This window comes from Pagrus major, chromosome 17, assembly GCF_040436345.1.
Source record: "Pagrus major chromosome 17, Pma_NU_1.0".
NCBI lineage: Eukaryota > Metazoa > Chordata > Actinopteri > Spariformes > Sparidae > Pagrus > Pagrus major.
The window spans coordinates 21,074,900-21,095,894 of NC_133231.1; the positions used below are offsets into that span (position 1 = coordinate 21,074,900).

General features: G+C 42.9%; 1 protein-coding gene across 2 annotated transcripts in view; it reads left to right on the forward strand.

Moving 5' to 3' along the window:
• The first annotated feature begins 5,358 nt into the window (after positions 1–5,358).
• Positions 5,359–20,995, forward strand: part of cicb (capicua transcriptional repressor b) — a 37,405-nt gene continuing 21,768 nt past the window's right edge. For both annotated transcript variants that reach the window (XM_073484904.1, XM_073484905.1), the window contains exons 1-2: positions 5,359–5,475; positions 12,020–15,999. In XM_073484904.1, coding sequence (XP_073341005.1) covers positions 12,153–15,999 — 3,847 coding nt within the window. In that variant the 5' untranslated portion in view covers positions 5,359–5,475; positions 12,020–12,152. The remainder of the gene's footprint in view (positions 5,476–12,019; positions 16,000–20,995) is intronic.

The following is a 20,995-nucleotide window of genomic DNA, read 5'->3' on the forward strand; positions in this document are numbered from 1 at the left end:
CCGGTCTTCTGTGCCACTCTGTCTGCTCTATGTGCTTTTCTAGCCATTTAACAGTGCCGTGGAGCCAACTGCATTAGATTGCAGCATTTATCAGACATTATAAGACATTATTTCTCCTTCAGTAAACTATAGGAGCAGACTTGTCCTCTGCTGATACTTGATACACAAAGAGCTGTTCCACTCCTTTAATAACAAACTCCATCCCTAAAGGCCCAAGGTAAAGAGTGCACAAGGTCAGTGGAATAAAATAAAAGTACAAATCTATTAAAAGACTCTTGGCCTATTGTGTAAAATTGCACAAAGCTTAAGTCTTATTTTCTTCAGACCGAGGTAGCCTGTGGGGGTTTTATGGGTAAAAACCGAAACTGAAAACTCAAAAGAAGCAAAAATTACAATCATATGAACCTCATGGTGGCACTGCAGAAAAAATCAGGAGAGAGCCTAAATCTATAGGATGCTAATCTGAGAAAACATGAATGTTGTATGCCAATACATCTGATAGATTTTAAGAAATTAAAACTTAGATAAAAAGTCAGGGCATCAACAGAGCCATTTGAATTCTTCCTCTGGTCACCATGTATGGAGGACCGAAACTGCCAACATCAGAAATAAATGAATGAATCAATAAATTAATTAATATTCCATAAATTGCAAACCTCAAATCGTACCAATTAATTGCCAAACTCCGCTGAGGCAATTCAAGTAAATTAATAGGGGAATTTATACAAATGTAAATAAGTACAGGAGCAAATAATAATAATAAATAAACATGAATATCAATTTATGTCACGTTTTATTGTTAATTTTTATGTTGCAACTAATGGCATATTAACTACTTTATTTGTTATTTACATATTTATCCGTTTATTTGTTTTTGATTTTGGCTGCTTCGGTCTTCCATACTATGAATGCGCAATCCATCAAATATTTGTGGAGACTAACTCTGGACCACAGTGGTGGTCCCAACCAATACTGGCGTCCATGCTGCTAGCGTGGCTAATAAAATAAGTCATCATAAAGTGGTGGATCTTTGCTGAATATTTAAAATCCAAGGCCATCTCTGATGACTCCATCCCTTTAGGTAACAAGAATCCATAGCTGCAGGGACGGTTAAAGACTGGATTTAAGATGAAACACTGTGCATGACTTCAGGGTAGTACACTGGAAATCCACTCTGAAACCTCAGAATCTGAGTTTTATTGTTGGTTTTCATCATTTTATTGGAGAGCGCCATCTCCATGACTGCAAAGCTGTTGTTTTGAGAACCTTCTGGTGCTTCAGTTTTCTATTTTCATCACTTTTTCAGGGTTAGATGGGGCATGCATGGTCTGACTGAGGCTGAGTGAGAGGTCAAGGTAGGGGTCAGAGGTCAGAGGTTATGCTACTGTGAGCGTTTCTGCTTTAAGAGACCCGGAGGTGAGAGACATTCCTGAGGTCCTGGCTTTGTGTGGAGTTAGCGGTAGTTTACAGATATGAACAGGGGGAATAAAATAAGAATAATGCTGAGTCATAGACCAGTCAATTTAAAATCATTTGCTGTTTGAGCAAAGTATTTAATCAGCATAACTTTGTCAGTTATGCTCCATCTCTTTTCTTTTAGACTCACAATGTTTCTCCACTTCTTCCCTCTCTCTCAGAGGGTCTCTGGTGTTTGACTGACAGACCAGTGATGAGCGCACAGAGAGAGGGTGAAGGGGGGAGGTCAGAGTTCAGGCTCCCATGGTGAGGGGGAGAGCAGAGCTGAGGGAAACTGAGAGGGGGGACTTGCTAACAAGATGGGGTGATTGGTGGGGTTGCATGTGAGGAAAAGAGATGAAAAACCACACAGCAAATGGTTACTGGACACAAAAAAGAAGAATCTACAGTGGGGTCCAAAAGTCTGAGCCTACTAGTCAAGATATTTCTATTTTATGAAACCTTGAGTCGAGCTATGATTTTACACTGAGAAAGGCCCTCTTTGCTTAGAATAACAATTTGACTTTGATACTTTCAGACACTTTACTTTCTATATCCTCAAACCTTCTGATCATGTCCAGGTTTATATGACAATATTGCAGATTTTCAATGTGGTGTATATTACTCCTGTATAAATGCATTACCGGCTCATTGTGTAGGATTGTGGGGGATTCATGAGACATGGAAGACATGGAACATCATTTTCATAACTATGTTTTCATTAATCTATAGGATATGAGTCTGATGTGAAACTGAATTGTCCTGTGTAATCCAGGTCTCTGGAAGCCCAAAGATCCCACACTGATTTGAAAAAATGTTGTTTACATGTGTGGTCACGTTTGTGCACCCACTTCAGATGCTTTTAGTTTAGCAGCCACAACTATTTTGGCTTTAAAAAGGTTGTAAATAACGTCTTTTTAAATCAATGCGGGATCTCTGGGCCTTCAGAGCCATTTTGTGTTTTTTCTGTTTTGTTTTTGTTTGTTTGTTTGTTTGTTTTATTTTGAAACAATAGTTCTCATGTGAAGATCCAGAAATGTTTTGTGGTCTATGAAATTGACTCCTTTTATTTTTGCCTTTTTTTTTATTTGATAGGACAGAAAATGTAAAGAGAAAGAGGGGACGACTTGGAGAAAAGGGCCACAGGTTGAAATGGAACGTGGGCGCTGTGGTGAGAACACAGCCTCTGTTCTTGGGGCACACATACAGACGACTTTCCATCGGCATGGGGGTGAGTAGATAATGACCAAATTTTCATTTTGGGTGAACTTATCCTTTAAGGCAATTTTGAAAAAGGGTCTCTGCTGCTGCACAGTTTGTCCACCAGAGAGCACTGGCACGTTCATTTTTGAATTGTAAAATGTGTCATTCTGTGGGAACCATTTTATAATAACCAAATTCATCAAAAATGTTGTGTGCGTTTAAAGAATTAAAAATATGGGTCAATATATTTTTATTAGATATTTTGAACTTTGAATTACCACTATCAAAGTCAAACATCTAAAATATGCTGCATTGGAAACCGAGTCCAGTCCCTTCAGTCTTAATGGTTGTAAACTGCAGATTGGTCTAGTGAGCAAATCTGCAGTTTACAAACTGGGTTACAGACACCCTCGGTGAGGAGGAGAGCCACTGCAGAGGTGTGGATGAGCAGGGGAGAAACATGGAGTGAGACTATATTGAATATGTTGAAAAAACAAACAACGAAGATAAAGAGTTTACTGATGCTATCATGCTGACCTTTAATTCACTCAAAATCAACTCGGATCACTTTTTATTAGTTGCTTCCCCTGACATTGATAATGATTGATTAAAAGTTTGCGAGAAAAAGTTTGAGCACCACTGGTCTCGTGCATGCAGAAATGGCTAGAAATGAAAGATGTGTAATAAATGTAATAAACACCAAATATATTAAAAGCTGAGAAGAAAGATACATCTTCTGGTTGAAATGATTTAGTGTTGTGTTCACTTTAAAGAATATGTTCCCCCAAAAATGAAAATTCAGTCATTATCTACTCACCCTCAGGACTTGTCCTTTAAGGAGAAGTAATTATGAAGCATAATCAAGTGTGATGTAAACTTTTCAGATTGATTTGATTGATTTTGAAATCGAAATTGTTCAATGCCTGAAAAGAGGGAAAGTATCCAGTAATTCATAATAAGATTTGAGAAAAGTCCAAAAAACATTTTTAAAAAAAACCTTGTTTACCCTGTTAGATATTCAGCCTATCAGGGGTCCCGACTCCGAGGATGGAAAATGATGTTTCCTCTGTTAAGCTTCTCATGGTCAAGTAGCTCATCATTTAACTTGTAAGTTGTAGTTCTGAACAATTACAACTAGATGTCACTCTACATCAACATTTAATCAACACCCAGCCATGTCTCTGTCTACTCCCCTCTCTCTACACACACACACATACGTGCACACACACAGGCAAACTCACATCAGTGGTAAACAGACTCTTACAAAATAACCAGCTTCCTTTCAGCCAATCAGAACTTTCTTCTGTTTTTAGGTCTACTCTTCTCTCCCATCAGTGAGCTTGAGTGGATTCAACATGCATGCGTCAGATCACACCGACAGGGGGCGCTGTTCCTGTGAGATCCCGCATGGCTGTCTGTCTCAGCATGAGTCTGGTCTTTACTACACAGAGTAGGAGATTATGTAATGTTTACTATTATGGCACTATATCTTTTACGAGGTAGTGTGATTTTTCTTCTGCTATGCAGAGATTACAGGTCACAATACAGATGTCATACATCAAAGTGATCACACGTGCTAGGATGGCCGTCTTGCGCACGTGCCCTCATCTCAAACATGCACATCTTTCAGTCAGTGCTCAGCACACCGGCTCGTCTCTCCACCACTGCCTGCAAGTTACAAACACGGGGTTAGCCGAGTTTACGCCAGACCACGCCCCCTCGGTCCAGCTGGTGGCAACACTCTTGATGACATCACCGCCGCGCGCACCCATTGGCCCTGAGACGTGGCACACCTGCCCAATCGCCTGCCGGTGAAGTGACGTCAGCCAAGACCGGTCCCGTTGACTTTCAGTGGAGTGGGCGGGGCGGAGAGATTACCGACGTCAGAGCCAGCGGGATGCTGCGCCGTGATTGGCTGTTGGCGGTGAAAGTGAGCGTCTGTTGCTGAGAGAAAAGGGAGAGGGAGAGCGCTTTGCAAGGGGCACCGATGCGTCGGCTGCGCCACATATGAGTTGACCATCTCTGAAGCAAACTTTTTAAACATGCACTCGTGCTCATTTTGGTCCTGTGTCAATGCCTCTTTCCTGTTTGCCTGAATAATAACACAAAAGAACAATTAAATGCACTTTGCAGCAGTTTGTATGCTGAGCCACAGAGCAGAAACAGCCGCATTGTGGTGCTTTAATCCTGCTGCACCAGCTTCTATCTGGACAAGCAGAAGGGTTGATGCATTATCACCGTCTGCTCAGGGATGGCACTTGTGCTGTCAATTATGGTAAACATACTCCTTTTCAGAAGGGGAGGGGGCATTTGTGCCTTTCTATTGGCTCTCAGTTTTTTGCTCCCTCCTCTCGACCCTCCCTCATGCTGTTCCTATGGTTCCCAACGCTCTTATTGGATACTGTAAAGTTTGGGACAGGACACCGGTCTGGCTCAGCATCACCGCCGCCATTGGCTGGACCCCACCGTCTGTCAACTGGACTTTGACAGCTCGCCACGCCCCCTGGTCTGTGGCTCCGGCGCTGATTGGCTACTGTACCTGTCAGCGTTCTCTGATTGGTCCGCTCGCCCAGCTGTTAGTGGTTCATTCACCATTTTGTGACTGTAGTGGAAAAGAAGACCGATAGTTTTTTATATCCCTGTTTGAGTTTCTGTGGGGGAAAGACATGTTTTGCGGAGGAAAAGTAAAGTGTGAGTCCGGACCGCACAGTCGCCAAAGCCGACAGCCGAGGGATGTTACCGAGAGTTGTGCGAGCCTCCTCATCAGCAAAATAAGACCATAAATCTTTCTGTGGCGAGAGGAAAAGCTCTGTTTGGGTGAGTTGAAACTAAGTTAGCGAAAGGTAGCGAAGCTCATCCGACGTGAATTTTCCGTTTTCAGGAGCAGCGGGTTAGCACGAGACGGGAATCAACTGCCAGCGGTCGGTCGTTTGTTCCGACACCGTCCGGAGAAATGGAGTGACACCGCTTGCGAGCCGAGGAAGAGCCGAGAGAAAGGGGAGGGGTGGGGGGGTGTAACAGCCTAAAAACTTTCTCAAATGTTTTACCGCAGTCCCACGGACGACCGGGGAACATTTTAGCTTTCCTCGGGCGATAATACAATATTGTTGAGTACTTTTCCTTGACCTTAGTTGTCGAGTTCGGCGTGGAGCAGCGCTAGCGTAGTAAAAACAATCGACCTATTTGCAGCATTGCAGCGCAAATGTTTACTAATAGCAACGCAGGCTCGTTTGGCGTTTATAAAAATGGACCCGGGAGAAAATGGAAAATAACAAGAGTGCGTATAACATCCCGTTTCCTTGTGGTCTGACTGGCGGTGTCATTATGTGGGTACTAGTAGTCTGCTACCGTTGCGTACTACGACTACTACATCCACCACTACTACTAACGTTACTGAGCTGCTTACTAGAGCGAAACACCAACACGGGAAGATTCCTGCTTTTTACAAGTTTTTAAAAATCATACAGACAGAGTGTCACCTCGCTGGCTCCATTAAGGAAGCTTCTCTGGAGTGGTTGCGTGTATACACCAGGCGTTGTAGTGGATATTTGCATGCCAAACATCGTTGTACGAGGAAGAATTAGGCCCCTTCTTGTTGGGATAATGAGACGTCACTTGAAACCGGTTGTGTGTGTTTGTTACCGGGCACCGTGCAGCAGAGCAGACCGGCTGACTGCCTCGAGTCATAATATTCCTTTGACATTGTGTAGCGCCTCTCGTAGTACTCGCAGAGATCAGCGCAAAGAAGCCGGGGATGCATTCGGTGTTTTCTCGGCTTTTCCCTCGCCGACACTCCACTTTTCTGCACTGCAATCAGTGCAGAAAGCACCGCTGACATCTCTGACTGGGCAGTTTTTTAACAGTCTTGTCAAATTTCTTTTTCTCCGTATTTTCACTCACAGGAATTTAATACTTGTTTTTGACATTTGGACTTCAATTCTCCTCACACAAAGGCATGCGTTCCTCATATCTACATTATTGCTCTTGTTTACGCAGGAGACAAATCCCTGATGGTGTAGGCATCTTTGCATAGCTTGTAGAGCAGTTGGCCATTGATGTGGCATTGGCAGTTCTGCCATTTGGTCCCAAACAGGAACAGTCACCTCTGATCTATGTTACTGCCTCCTGATCGATATGGGCCAGAATGCACAAATGCCAGGCCTCAATGTTTCTCTTTTATTGATATAATATCTACAGTCAGATATGCCACCCACTAAACAGCTGCCAGTATTCATAATACGTCACAATGGATGTTCTCCATAACAAGCGCAGTCACACACTTGCATGCACACACATACGCGCATCACAGCTCGCCCTCTTGCTACACCTAAAATACCCTAACGAAATGTTTTCTTATACTTGTGTTACGATGCCTGTACGATCACATCCCACTCACTCATGTGCACGTCAAACAAAGTGTGTGTGTGTGTAACAGAGAGCATGTTCTTTTTTTGCTGTTTCATGTATGAGTGTGTTCCCCGGTGACCCAGTTAAGGGCAAAGCCGCCCTGCCATGCTCAAGTGTACGAGGGCCACGGTAGGCTTCACGATCACTCCTGTACTACTGTCCTCCTCCGTTGTACCATCGCACGTTCTCCTCTCTCCATCCCTGTCCCCGTCACTGCAGCCCTGCGCCCATACAGACACCCATAAAATGCTTTTAGGAGAGGGATGAGCTGCAGTGTGCCTGCCTGGTAACTACGTATACACTCACACTGACATATAGTGCAAACGCAGCGTTGAACAAGGTAGACACAACCTGAAGACAGCTGTATATAGTCGTATACCTTGTGAACTATAAGCAGCTAAAATGCCACCACGTCTCTCATGCACACACACACATCCCGTGCCATGCCAGTAGGGCATAGGCTAAATTCTCTGCGAGCGTCCGGATAAACTGGCAAGAATGTGGAGGTTTATTAGGGGTTGTATACTCTAGTAATAAATACTGTACAACTTCTTCTTCTTGTAGTGTTGACATTGAGATGAGATTCCCTAGTAAATGATCGTTCTGTGTGTGTGTGTGTGTGTGTGTGTGTGTGTGTGTGTGTTTGGCGCATACGTGCACCTTCATCCAACCTGCCAAAAAATCACCAGCTAGGTGCTCTTTGCATGAAATTTATATTTTTAATTTCAAAATTTAAGAATCATAACAGTTGTTTTTATTTATTTTTATGTATGGAAACGTGTACTGACCAGAGTGTGAGCTTGCGTGTGCGTGTGTGTGGACGGGTGTTTATACAGCACAATGAATGTGTGAGACGATATATAGGTCCAAGGGAGATTTTAACAGTGTATGCATGACTGCACTGTAAATTCCAGGGACAGCGTTTAGTGTGTGTGTAAAGTTTGATGTTGCTATGTCGTTGAGGAGGGTCACATTGTGTGCTCCTGTGTGTGTGTGTTGGGTGAAACAGCATCTTTTTGCTGTTTAAGGAGGAGTCCAGTACGACGCCATGGAGACTATAGCCGTCGATTATCCGCCTATTCAGGATTTACAGTAGCTTTAGACCAGAGCGGCAAATATCTCACCCTTAACCTGCTCCAACGCTGGAAGGTGTAAACGTCTTGAATTGCCTAAATTATGACTGAGTCCCTCTCTGCTTCGTCTGGATTCAGCTCATGGTTCAATCTTTTTCAACAGTCAATCCTTTATATTTTTCCTCCTAATTTCTGATTAATAACATATGCACTGAAACAACACTCAAGAGAAGAGATTTTGATTTAAACTTGCTCTCGGTATCTTGGATTGTAGCGAACAAACAACAAGAGTTAAAGGTCTGCAGTTATTTTCAATTTAGGGGATGCCTGTCGAGCACACACTGTGAGTGTAATGCTTTTGATCTTTTAGGGAAGAATCGGGACTATGTGAAATGTTAAAATTCTGTGCCATTTATTATATGGCAGCACTGAAATTATACATACTTCATGAATAAATTCATGTACCTTTCCCTGTAATTTACTTTGACATATCTGGTGTCTTTGGCAACTTTGGTATTTTGTCTGGAATTGCAAATGAAATTCTGTGGATAAGACGATTGCTTATCCACACGTGTTTTAGCTTAAAGCCAGATTCACAAATGTGTACACATCGTTGAAGAGTTAAAATGATTTTCACTCTTGAATTCCCAGTAAGAAAAACTTAAAAGGCTTTCTATAACAAAAAGATACTGGTTACAAACTTGCACCACATACTCCGCACTGACAGTAAGGATACGTCAATGTCTAATTCTACAAGTTATGCAGATAAAAGTCTCTTCATACAGACTGCGAATACACACACACATGCCTGCTGCTGGCTTATCAGCCAAATTGTGGAGCATTTTGGGAAGCCATGAGAGCATGACCAAACACATTTTTCTGAGCTAAGATCAGATCCTCCTGAGTCATTCAGTCAACCATTCAGTCGGCCAAGTGGCTCTGACTCCTTCCTGTCTTTTCCAGTGCACGACAGTAACTTTACAGGACCAAAACTCCCAGTTCAGGCCGACATGTCTACTTTAATGAAGGGTTATTTGGCCTGTTACTGGCAGGAGGTACATTCCTGCAGTAACCAAGTTTCTTTACTCTAGATGGTTCATACGTGGAATTTACAAACATGAACTGGAATTAGAAAGTGAGTAACGGACTGTATGTGGAGTTTCACTTCATGTTCTTCTCTGTATATTGTTTTCATTAATGGTGAGAATTAGTCTCTTATCAGCACTAATATCAAAAGTATGCCAAAAAGATTTGATGGATTCATATGTTACTCATTTTAACTAATTTAGAAAAGATCAGAGATGTTTTAAAACATTAGTATCTGTTTAATCTTTTCCATACATTTAAGATATAGTGAATAACTACTCGTCTTGAGTTGCAGACACTCAGTAACAGTTTTGTAGGTAGCAATAAAAGCACATATATCAATAGAACATTGTTTTTCAACAGGAAGTATCACAGTTACAATACAGTAGGTAAACTCCAGATGTGAAGCCACACTCAAGACAAAAACTTTATTATCATTTTTAATATTGGTTATGATAAATATGTGTATTTCACTACTGTGCATTGACAGTCCGTAAGAAAAATAATGAAGTAATGAAATTATTCAGTAATGAAAACAAAAGTATATTTTGTGAGGGCAGAGGTCAAAATGGAGGGCCGGTGATAACTGTGTGAATGACACGGGAGTGTTTATTACTCATTCAGGACCAGGAAGAGATGCTTTTCTGTACTGTAGGAAGTTGAAATGGTGTGTAACTGGTTTACATTATTATTATTTGTTACAGCAAGCAAACAGTTAATAACAAGGTCACCTTATGTGTGTGTGATGAACTTTTCCAATGTCTAGGACAGGAAGTGTGAGTATATGTGCTGTATAAATTTGTCCGGGCATTCTTCTCTATATTTGTAGGAATGCAGGCATATGCATATGGTGAGTTGCTGAGCTTAGTCGAGCGGAGCACATATGCAGGGGTCTGTGTACGAGTGTGTGAGTATGTGTGTGTTTGTGTGCATGTGTGGCTGTATTTAGCCTGTAATCTTGCATCAGTGACTGTGCCTGATCCTTTGCCAGCCTTTTAATTTCTCTCATTTTGGGCGTATCTTACCATGGCAGATTATTCCAATTATATTGTCTTTTTTGTAGAAATATGTGTGTGAGTGTGTGTGTGTGTGTGTGTGTCAGTGAGACAATGACAAAAGACGACTGGGAAAGACTGAGACATCGAGAAAGAGTGAGAGCCCAGCGAGGGCTAGAATGACTGTGGAAATTCCCAATGACTACACAAGAACAGCCTATTTGAACAAACAGCCAAACAGCCGCATACTCCTCTCTCTCTTTCTCTCTCTCTCTCTCTCTTTCTCTCTCTCTCTCTCTCTCTCTCTCTCTCTCTCTCTCTCTCTCTCTCTCTCTCTCACTCTGTCTCTCCCTCTCTCTCTCTCTCTCTGTCTCTCTCATGTAGGGTGACCTCACTCAGGCCACTGCCAGCCTTTTTCCTCCTGATGGAAGTCAAAATAAAGGCTGTGTTTTTTTGTTGTTGTTGCGCTCTCGCATCGAACAAGCAGCATCAAGTTTATAATGCATAACGTGAGAAAGCTACCCTGTCGCATGTTGAAGTAGCCGGAGGGGGTACAGTGGAGAGATCGGGCGACCTGTAGTATGAGACTCAAGTGTGCTTGTGTGTGTGTTAGATAGAGAGAAAGCTTTTTTGTCTCTGCATGCATTTAAAATTAAAGAGATGTAGCCCTCGTTATGGCAGGCATTTGGATCCTGGAGTACTGTAAGAGACAAACTGAAACGAGTGACCTTGGATGTTTACCTTCCTTTCTTTCCTTCTTTCCCACTTTCTTTCTTTTTTTTGTCCTTTTTGTCTGTTTGTTTGTTTTATTGTGGACTCTTTATTATTGAATAAACTAACCCACAATTTGGAGTCTCGAAATGTACCGGTAGTGACGAAAAAGGTGATGTTTAGAAATGAAATGTTGAAATCATGTAATAATACATCTCTTCTTTTCATTCCTGGTTTGTTACAGTAGGTGTTATGCACCTTAACACTGGTCATAAAACCTGCCGTAAAAAGGAACATTTGTGTAAAAAAAAGTGTAATCATTGTTTTTTACACTTTTGTACAGTTATGTTAACAGTCTCTCTCTCAACCTCCATACGCTTGTATTTTGAGTGTAATACATTTGCCAGAAAAAGAGACAAAACACACACAAAGTTAAAGGTAAATATGACTGATAGCATATTTTTCTATAGATATCACAATGATATCACTATCGTGAATTCCATGAAAGCCCTGAAAAATCTGACAGTCTTACCCATTTTTTTTGTAATTTTTTTTTTGTGATAACATATCACTTATATTTAAAAAGATTTAATGTCATTCTCAGACATGTTTACCCAGGATTACCTTGGAAATACATCAATAATGAATCAACTGTCAAAACATAAATATCATATTTTTTTACTTTTTATTAATTATTCAGTATTAAGCTAACTATGAGAGGGCCTTGAGAAGAATACAGATTTTTATATGAAAATATATCATGTCCTTTATTTCCATGAAGCTCTCATTTTTAAAATGTTGCTGTCTGGCTTTAAAATGGTGGATAACTAATGTGGGAATTAAGATTTTATGATTTGAGTACACAAACTCGCACTTACAGACAAACACACGCACACACATGCAGGCACACTCTAGTGGATCAGACAGACATGGATGGTGAATGAGAGCATACGTCAGATAGTGAGCCAATGTGATAGTCAGTGCAGTGTAGCACACTTCCAGGTATGACGTCATTTTTATTCTCAGCAATTTTTGATTATGAAGATGATAATGACCACCTGTCTTCTGCGTTTCCCTCTTCCTTTCCAGTCTGCGAGTGATACAGAGGACAGAAGGACGGGAGAAGAAAAAGTGGACAAAGACAAAATAAAGGAGTGCCTTAGAAGTGAAAAAAAGAGGAGCGCTACGAAATCTGCGGCACTTTGTGGACAGGGAAGAAAAGATGAGACCAGTAAAGAAACACAGAGGGCGTTCTCCCCCTTTAACAAGAGGCAGAGGGGGGAGAAGGAGAGGGGGCGCTCAGCCCCTCCAAGAGAAAGACCCTAAAAGAGTCAAGAGGGAGACACTCGTTAAAACCACACAGCATTCATCCAACACTCCATCTACACGCAAACAGACTATGCCCACAGCCTCCAACTCGAATGAAGAGCCAGTCACAAACAGCAATACCCCCATGAGGGAGGAGCCTACCAAGCTGAGGAAACCTGTGGAGTCAGTGGACAAGGATGGAAAGAAGGCAGAAGAAAAGACAGAAAATGAGAAGATAGTGGGCACGAATGGAAATAGTGCCATGTCCACTGACACTGTAGCATCTCCTACCTCTGCCCAAGCGCCACTCTCCACAGCCACACCCACTCTAGCCACCAATCACAGCCCCAGCATAGGCTCAGTCTCTAGTCGGAAAACAGCCACATTTAAGGCTCGCATACCCAAGAAAAAATACACATATGAGCACTTTGCTAACAATGCAAGTGCCCTGACTACCATTCCTACCTCTAGTCCTGCACTCATCCACAACAGTTACTGCAGTATTAACAGCAAAATCAGTGATAGTGAGAATGCGCCCAATAACAATTTTAAGAGTAGTAACAATATTAGTAATAGCATTAATAAAAGCATTAATGTTAGCATCAATAGTTGTACAAACAATAACACTACAAGTGGTATTAACAATCCGATTAACAGTAGTGCTGGGAGCCATAGTTCTTTTATCAATAGCAGTAATAGTAGAAGTAATAATTTCTCAGGTAATCAGCCATCAGTGCTAAATGTGGATAATAAAGCTACAGAAGCAAACCATTTTGTATCCACAGAGGATAGGCCCCTCAGGACAGCAGATTCCCAGGAAAAAGATGCCCAAACTGGGGAAAATGAGTCTGAGGGGGCCCCGAACTCAGTGCGCTCCTCTTCCACTGACACAGCCAGTGAGCATTCAGCTGACCTGGACGTGATGGAGGCAACAGGACCAAGCCTTCATCAAAAGAACTCCCACAACCCAGCTCCACTCCATAATTCGCACCATAAAGAGGCCAGTCTTTCAGAGGGTCTAGCTGAAGCTCTGGCCAAAGGCATGAAAAACCAGAGGGTTCTAGCTCGCCAGATAAAGAGGACCATGGAGAGTGGGGTTAAGGAGACTGACTCATGTGCTTTATCACCTGTTTTCCGACCAGGGGTGGTGCGTAGAGTGAATGGAGGTGCTGTTGAAGTCCAGCTCCAAGGAGAGGAAACCCTTATTAAATACCCTTTCCATGGTGGGACCGTGATGGCATCATCATCAGGAGCTGAGAGAACTGTTGAGTTCATTTTGGACGCCCCCCCACCTGGCATGGCACCTGTGGCCGTCGGGACGCAAGTGTGTGTGCCCTTTGCAGGAGAGGAGGGCCGTCCTCTGCTCTACAGAGAGGGGATTATTGCTCAGGTGGACCCCCACCCCGGTGTCTCATTTCCTTACCAGGTGCTCCTGAGTGAAGAGACTCTGGACGATGGCGGGGCGGGGGAAGAAAAAGAGAAAAGGAAAGCTAATGCTCAAGCTGTGTGGGTATCCCGACAAAGTCTGAGACTGCTCACCCCTCCTTGGGAGGTTACACATTTAGATGGTGGAAGGGCCAAGGAGAGAGAGCGGGAGAGGGAGAGAGAAGAGAGGGAGCGGAGGGAGGAGATGGAGGTAGAGAGGGAGGTGTGCCAGTTGAGTATTGGAATGGGGGTGCTGGGAGGAGGGCCAAGGTTGGGACATGGTTTTGCGCATGAAGGGGTCACAGGAGGGCATCCCTATGGAAACGTACATGCACCACCCCATTCTAGTATAGCTGGCAGCACAGTACACGGCTGTGGAGAGAACTACTCTGACAGAGAGAGACAGAAACAGCCAAACACGCCAGAAGAGGACGTTGAGGTATCTCGTTTTAATATGGGCCTCACTGTTGGTCCCAAGCCACACGCTGTGACCTCTCAGCACAGAAACATCATCTCCAAGTCCAGCAGCTACCCTCCCTCCTCCCCCCACCTCTCTGTGGTGCGGGGGCTGGGACCTCCACACCTCTCAACCCTAGCTAGTCCTCAGCCACCCCCTTCCCCTGCCTCACTGGCGTCCGAACTGAACAACACCACTCCAAACCTACCTCCATCAAAGACCACTCCCACTCAGAACCTTACTCCCACTTCTGGTGGGGGGTCCTCTTCTACCTCCTCTCGCTCCAGGACTCCCCTCTCGTTGGCTCAGCAGAAATACAAGAAGGGCGATGTGGTGTGCACCCCTAATGGTATCCGTAAGAAGTTCAATGGTAAGCAGTGGAGGAGGCTGTGCTCCAGGGAGGGCTGTATGAAGGAGTCACAGCGTCGAGGATACTGCTCCAGACACTTGTCCATGAGGACCAAAGAGATGGAGGCAGCAGGGGGAGAGAGGGGAGGAGGAGGCAGCAGCTCAGGGACAGTCACCCCCTCTGACCTGCGGGGGAGAGCGAGCAGTGAGTTTGAGTGGGACGACACATCGAGAGAGAGCAGTGAGACCAGTAGCAGAGGAGATTCTCGACCCCGTTTGGTCCTCCCCTCCCTCCTCCCCCCTGACCTGTCGTCACGCTTTGACTTTGATGAGTGTGAGGCTGCCACCATGCTTGTGTCATTAGGGAGCTCCCGCTCTGGCACCCCCTCCTTTTCTCCCATCTCGAACCAGTCACCTTTCTCCCCTGCCCCCTCTCCCTCACCTTCTCCGCTGTTTGGCTTCAGGCCGGCCAACTTTTCTCCGATTACTGCTTCGCCAGTCCTGCAACACCGGAGGCACCGGCAACCCAGCGGAACAGGGGGAGGAGGTGCAGGGGGGAGTAAGGCAACTACCCCAGCTGGAGGAGGAGGAGAAAGGGAGAGACACACTTCAGGCATCCAGCCCTCCTTCCACAGCAACCTAATGTTTACAGTCCCCATGAGCCCCAGCAAGAGAAAGCCCGATGCTCCTCCTCCACCACCACTTCCCTCCCATCACCACGATTACACACCCAAGACAGAGCTGGAGCAGGGGGACCTGAACAACTCTTTCAGGGTGCTGTCACCCCAAACATCAGCTTCACATTCCCGCACACACACGCCCACCTTCTCTCGACCCAGAGGAGTGACCACCCCCTCCTCCTCTAGTAGGCCACCGTCCTCCACTGCTGTCTCCCCTCCTCCTATGCTGGTGTCTCCAACTCCTCCTTCTCCTCTCACTCCAGATGGAGGGCCTCGTCGTGTGGTCCCTGTATCCCAACAGGCGTTACGGGACTCCCCTGTCATCGTGAGGAATCCCGAAGTCCCACTGGCAAAATTTACAGAGTGTCCCCTGGGAAGAGGGGGAGGAGGAGGAGGAGGAGGTGGAAATGAGGGAGGGACAGAAAACACCTTATCTAAAGACATCAGCCTAACACCCCTTACCCCTCAGCCAATTTCTGGCCTCCAGGTTCCCGTCCCCATTAACGCTGCTGCAGCCACAGTTCCCAATGGCACCGTCCTCTTGCGGAGCCCAGCCCAAACTCTGGTGCTTGTGTCCCCAACACCTTCCTCCCTGCCCACTACTGAAACCCCCACTGCCCCCCTGCAGGCCCTGTCAGTTACAGTCAGCACAACAGTCACAGCTCCCGTTCCAAGTAGCTTGGACAGCTCTGTGGAACGAGAGGACAGCAGGGGGACGGGGTTTGGGGGCGAGGTCCAGCAGCCGGTTCCTTGTCACCCTTCTCCCACCGCTCTGCTGCCGCTGATCCTCCCAGCTGAAAGCCTTCACCCCGTCCCACGAAAAGACATCATCATGGGACGTCCTGGCACAGGTGAGAATTACTCCATACGTGTGAGTGTATTTAGTATGTGAGGTCAGTGACTTCGAAGGAATGAGGAGAAACTATGAAGAAATTAGCTGCAATTTGTGAATTCAGTTGCACTTAGAAGAAAACTAAATGGCATATTCTGTGCACCTTTAAAAAAAAGTCACATAAACACAATGATAACTTTTCTTAGTCTGTGTATGAAAGAAAGATGTTGTGTCGATGAGAAAATTAGATTGAAATTGAACATTAAATTGGGATAATGTGTTAAAAAAGGAAACATTTATAGTCTACCTATTTCAAAGAGAAGAATATTCACACAAAATTCTCAGGAAGCAGACTTTACACTAATGGTATTCTTTACGCTGTTTTTTGAAATATTTGAACTATAACTCAAGTTGAACTTTCAGTCAAATCAAATCAATTTTATTTATGTAGCCCAAAATCACAATAAGATTGCCTCAGTGGGCTTTTCAATCTGTACAGTGAACAACATCCTCTGTCTTTAGTTGCTCGATTAGAGTAAGGAAAATCTTCCCATAATATAAAAAACCAGGGCAAAAAAAGGAAGAAACCTCAGGAAGAGCCACAATGGAGGAATCCCTCTCCCAGGACGGCCAGACATGCAATAGTATCATGTGTACAGAACAAGACAACAAAATTACAGAGTATATAGATTTCATTGACAGAATATCTGATACAAGTAGATGATATAAAATAATAGACCCTGATTTCTAAATGGCATTCCAAAATGCAGCTCTGTACATACAAATGAAAAATGAAGGAAATATTCTCCAATATTTTTCTAACCTAACAAGCCAAGGACAAGATTTGCTGCAGCATCCCCAGTAGTGTGCATTAATTCTCAGAGTAATTAATATCTTTTAGTTTGTCTTAATAATTTAATGACATGTTATCCACAGATCATATTCACAAACTGAACTGTCATACCTTTTAAAATTCTATCTTTTGTGTTAGCTGTGTGGCTCTGTAGTGTCAACTACTGACACACACAGTGTCAACTCGAGTTGAGGCTGAGAACGCTCTGTTTACTGTCCTTGAACTAGCAGGTTAACACGCAAACTAGCAGTATGAAGGCAGTGTTTCTTTTACTGAGAAACTCCACAGAGAAATGCAGTGGTAGCACAGCTACGTCTTGAGAAAAGTACCAGAGGAGAAATTTTGTTTATTAATGTGAATTCAGCTGAAGCTACTGCAAGTGGCATAAGTATTAAAATAATGAGAAGACGAGGCAAATAATGTGTAAATGCAGGGTTTATTTTTGTAGTTTTATATTGTACACACACACACACACACACACACACACACACTGATTGAAAGATAGGGAGATGTATTAGGGCCTTAATTTTAAAATGTTCCTGTTAAATAAAATAGTAAATAGAAAGGACTTTGCAAATCACCATTTGTTACTCACTTGCCATATTATTCTGATTATTAATGCCAGTCAACCATTGATATACTGTGTTGAAATCAGTCATCAAATAAATCAAATTCAGTGAAACAATTACTCATTTAACAATCACAGTGTCTTGAACAAGAAAGTATCAAACTGCTGTATATTTTTATTTTATTTTACCTAATAACCTGTCTGAGAACAGATAACAACCACAGTGTAATAGAGAGTTAGGTTGACATTAACATGCCATGACCTGTGTGTGTTGATGCCCAGTGAAAGACGCTTCTGTTAGCCAACATGCTGTTGTCCCATATGGCTTCCTCTAGTCGCCTGTCCACCATCCTCATGTCTGCTGGTAACACTAAACTAAATGCTAAGGCTGATCACGTGACCCATGTAAGCCCTTGAACAGGCGCCTGTGATTCAGCAGGTCAGGGGTAGGCTTGTGGGAATCACTGCTTATGAAAAAAACTAGGAACTATATTCACCATTTTCACTGAGTTTTACTAGTCAGTAAGAATAATCTGTGCCGTCCATCTCGGCAACTTGGTGAAAGGGAGCTTAGTTTATCTGATGATCATTGGATATGATCACGTATCATATTTAAGAGCCAAACACTGGTATTATAAAAACAAAATTACCAAAGCAATAATGAAATTGTTGTATGTTTTGATTTTAAATGCAAATGGCTGGCTGGATGCAAAATGATTTCTATGTATCAGTGTGTGTGTGTGTTAGAGTGTATGGTTGCGAGGCAGAGAAAGTGCAAAAGAGAAAATGTATGCATGGGCATGCATGCTTTGGTGTTTTTGTATTTTCTATAGGGATTAGACTGTACGTTATGCAGGATTAGCTTTGTTGATATTTGAGAGTCCCTCTTATATTCCAAGTCATTATAGACAAAAAACTTCATGTCTGAGTGGTAGCAATCATACCTACACCCTATAGACAAGACACAATGCAACAGAATGGATTGATAAGAGAGAGGAATGGGAAAGTTTAATAAGAAAAAGAAGGGATCTGAAGAAAAAGAAAATAATAAAGCTGTGTCCTGTTTGAATCACTGCTACACAAGAAATTAACATTTAAAGACGAAAGCAAAAGTGGGTATGGAACGTGTGGGCTACATGTATGTAGGCCAGTTATGGACTGTTTCCACCAGCTTGTTTTTGATTTTCGGTTTGAGAGAGAGTTAAGGGGGGGGGGGGGGGGGATTAGATCAGAAAGAGAACGAGGAATGCCTCAGAGACAGCGTTGATGAATAAAGACGAAGAAGGAGAAAAAGAGGATTTAACAGCAAGTCTCGTACAAATCTTGCAGTCGTTTATTTCTTGAAAAAGTCTGACCAACATACTTATTTTAAGTGTGTGTGTGTGTGTGTGACTTCCTGACCCGAGCGACGGTTATCTTCTTACTCACTACAAACTATTTCCGCTGACTCTTGCTGTGTGTGTGTGTGTGTGTTCATGTGTTTGTTTGTTTATTAGTGACTCATGTCAGGATATAGTGAAACAAGGTGTGGGCAGCATTCTTGGCCTGTAACACCAAGGTGGGTTAATTCTAAATGTGTGTGTGCATGTAGGATATATGTTGTAAGTTTCAGTGGATTGTGTGGGTTGTGAATAATTCGTTTCTCAAGCTCCTGTGTTGGGATATGCGGTAGTATAAAGTGTGTGTGTGTGTGTGTGTGTGTGTGTGTGTGTGTGTGTGTGTGTGTGTGTGTGAAAGAGCATTGCTCATCATCAGCTGAAAAATAAAAGCCTACTTTCTGATTCTTTTACATACGGACATATAGTATAAGTTAGTTTAATTCACTTCACCAGGGCCTTTTGCCCTCGGCGTGTAAGTGCTTGTCGCTGTGCGGACTTTGAGAGTGTGACAGAGAAGTGGACAGGAAAGAGGGGCGCTGTCATTTTGAGTGTACGGTCTCTCCTCACATCCTTTTTTTTTTCGCAGCTGAGAGGACGGTGAATGAATGAATGAATAGCATCTCTTTGTGTGAGTGCATGCACGCTTGTCCATGCACTTGTGCATTTATTTTGAAGAGCTGTGAGTGAGAAGCACATGTGGGTGCTTTCTGTAGAGTTCGAAAGGGAGCGTGAGCTTTTGCATATGGTCGTAGGAGAGTGTGAAATACGAGGGAAAGTAGGAAACACCACGCGCGTATGTGTGCCATCACACGTGTGGTATGTTGGTGATTTGCAAGTTTGTGTAGGTGTTAGTGTTTGCTTATCAGCTTGTGAAAAATAAAAAAAATATTTTTTCAAGTTTGAGAGGTTAGTCTGGTGTTTTTCAAATGATCTTGAATATTATTTGTGTCAAAATATATTATAATATCCTGAATATTATTTAAAAATATCAACTTGCCTGATTTTTATTCTCTGGAGTCAGTTGTTAAACAAAAACAAAGTGAAACTGGTGCTGTAAACTCTCTTGAGAAATAATGTTGACACTTCTTGATCTTGAAGTATAATTGCATGTTAAATATGTTTGTCTTTGTGTAATGGTTATAAACGTGATTCAGAGTACACACTGAGGATCAGAATCACTATAAATACAGTCATATTTATGCCAAAAAGTACACACATTTCATGTCGGTAAGAAGTGTGTTCATGTGAGGATGAAAACACAAAAATATGTCCACTGAAACAGGTTATTTAAAATTCTCCTGATGACACATTAAACCTATTCAAGGAGAGAAAAACTGCTAGAATACATGCCTTTACATTAAAACTACAACTGAACAATTAGATTAATAAATAAAATGTAAAACTGAACATTATGTATGTGCACCTGCAGTCAGGTGGGAGCTTTCATTTCATCAGGGGTGAATGAAATTACTGTGAAAACTGTGGCATTTAATAAAAGACAATTTAGGTTGATATTTCAGGAAAACAAATATACTTCTAACACCTTATAGATCATGTAGTAAAGTGCAGATTTAATTTGTAAGAGACCGTGATATGTAAGACGAAAGGAGCAGGTTAAATTAGATCTTGTACAATTCAAAAATAAGTAGTCTCTGAGTTCCCCCTCTTTTGTCTGTGTTATGTACACATTTATAATGTTGTGTTTTTAATAATTCACTCTGAAATAAGGCAACAATCCCCCGGCTTAGTTAAGCTCCTCCACTAACACTGTCACACACTTTTAACACAAAGCTGCATATGTTCTCTGTGTGTTACCACCTAAAGACGCACTAATGAGTAATTATTTTAAAATGTCTTTTTAAGTGTCTCTGTAACTTCCTGCAAAATAAAACTGTTAGAGGAGCAGGCACAAGGTGAAGGATGAGACCGTTTTTTTTATGGTGTCACGTGTGTGTTGCATGCAGCGTGTGTGTGTGAGGCCGAGTAACCGAGCGTCAATCACTGAGTACCGGATATGATGTGTGAGCGCCAAACGTCTGTTGCCATGGCAACAAAGCAAACATCACACTGATGTAGCCTGTACATAACACAGAATATTCACAAATAGAAATAGCAGCCCCTGTGTGTGTGTGGGTGTGTGTGTGTATGTGTGTGTGTGTGCGTGTGTGTGTGTGTGTGTGTGTGTGTACGCATGTCACTTTGCTTGTGTCACTTT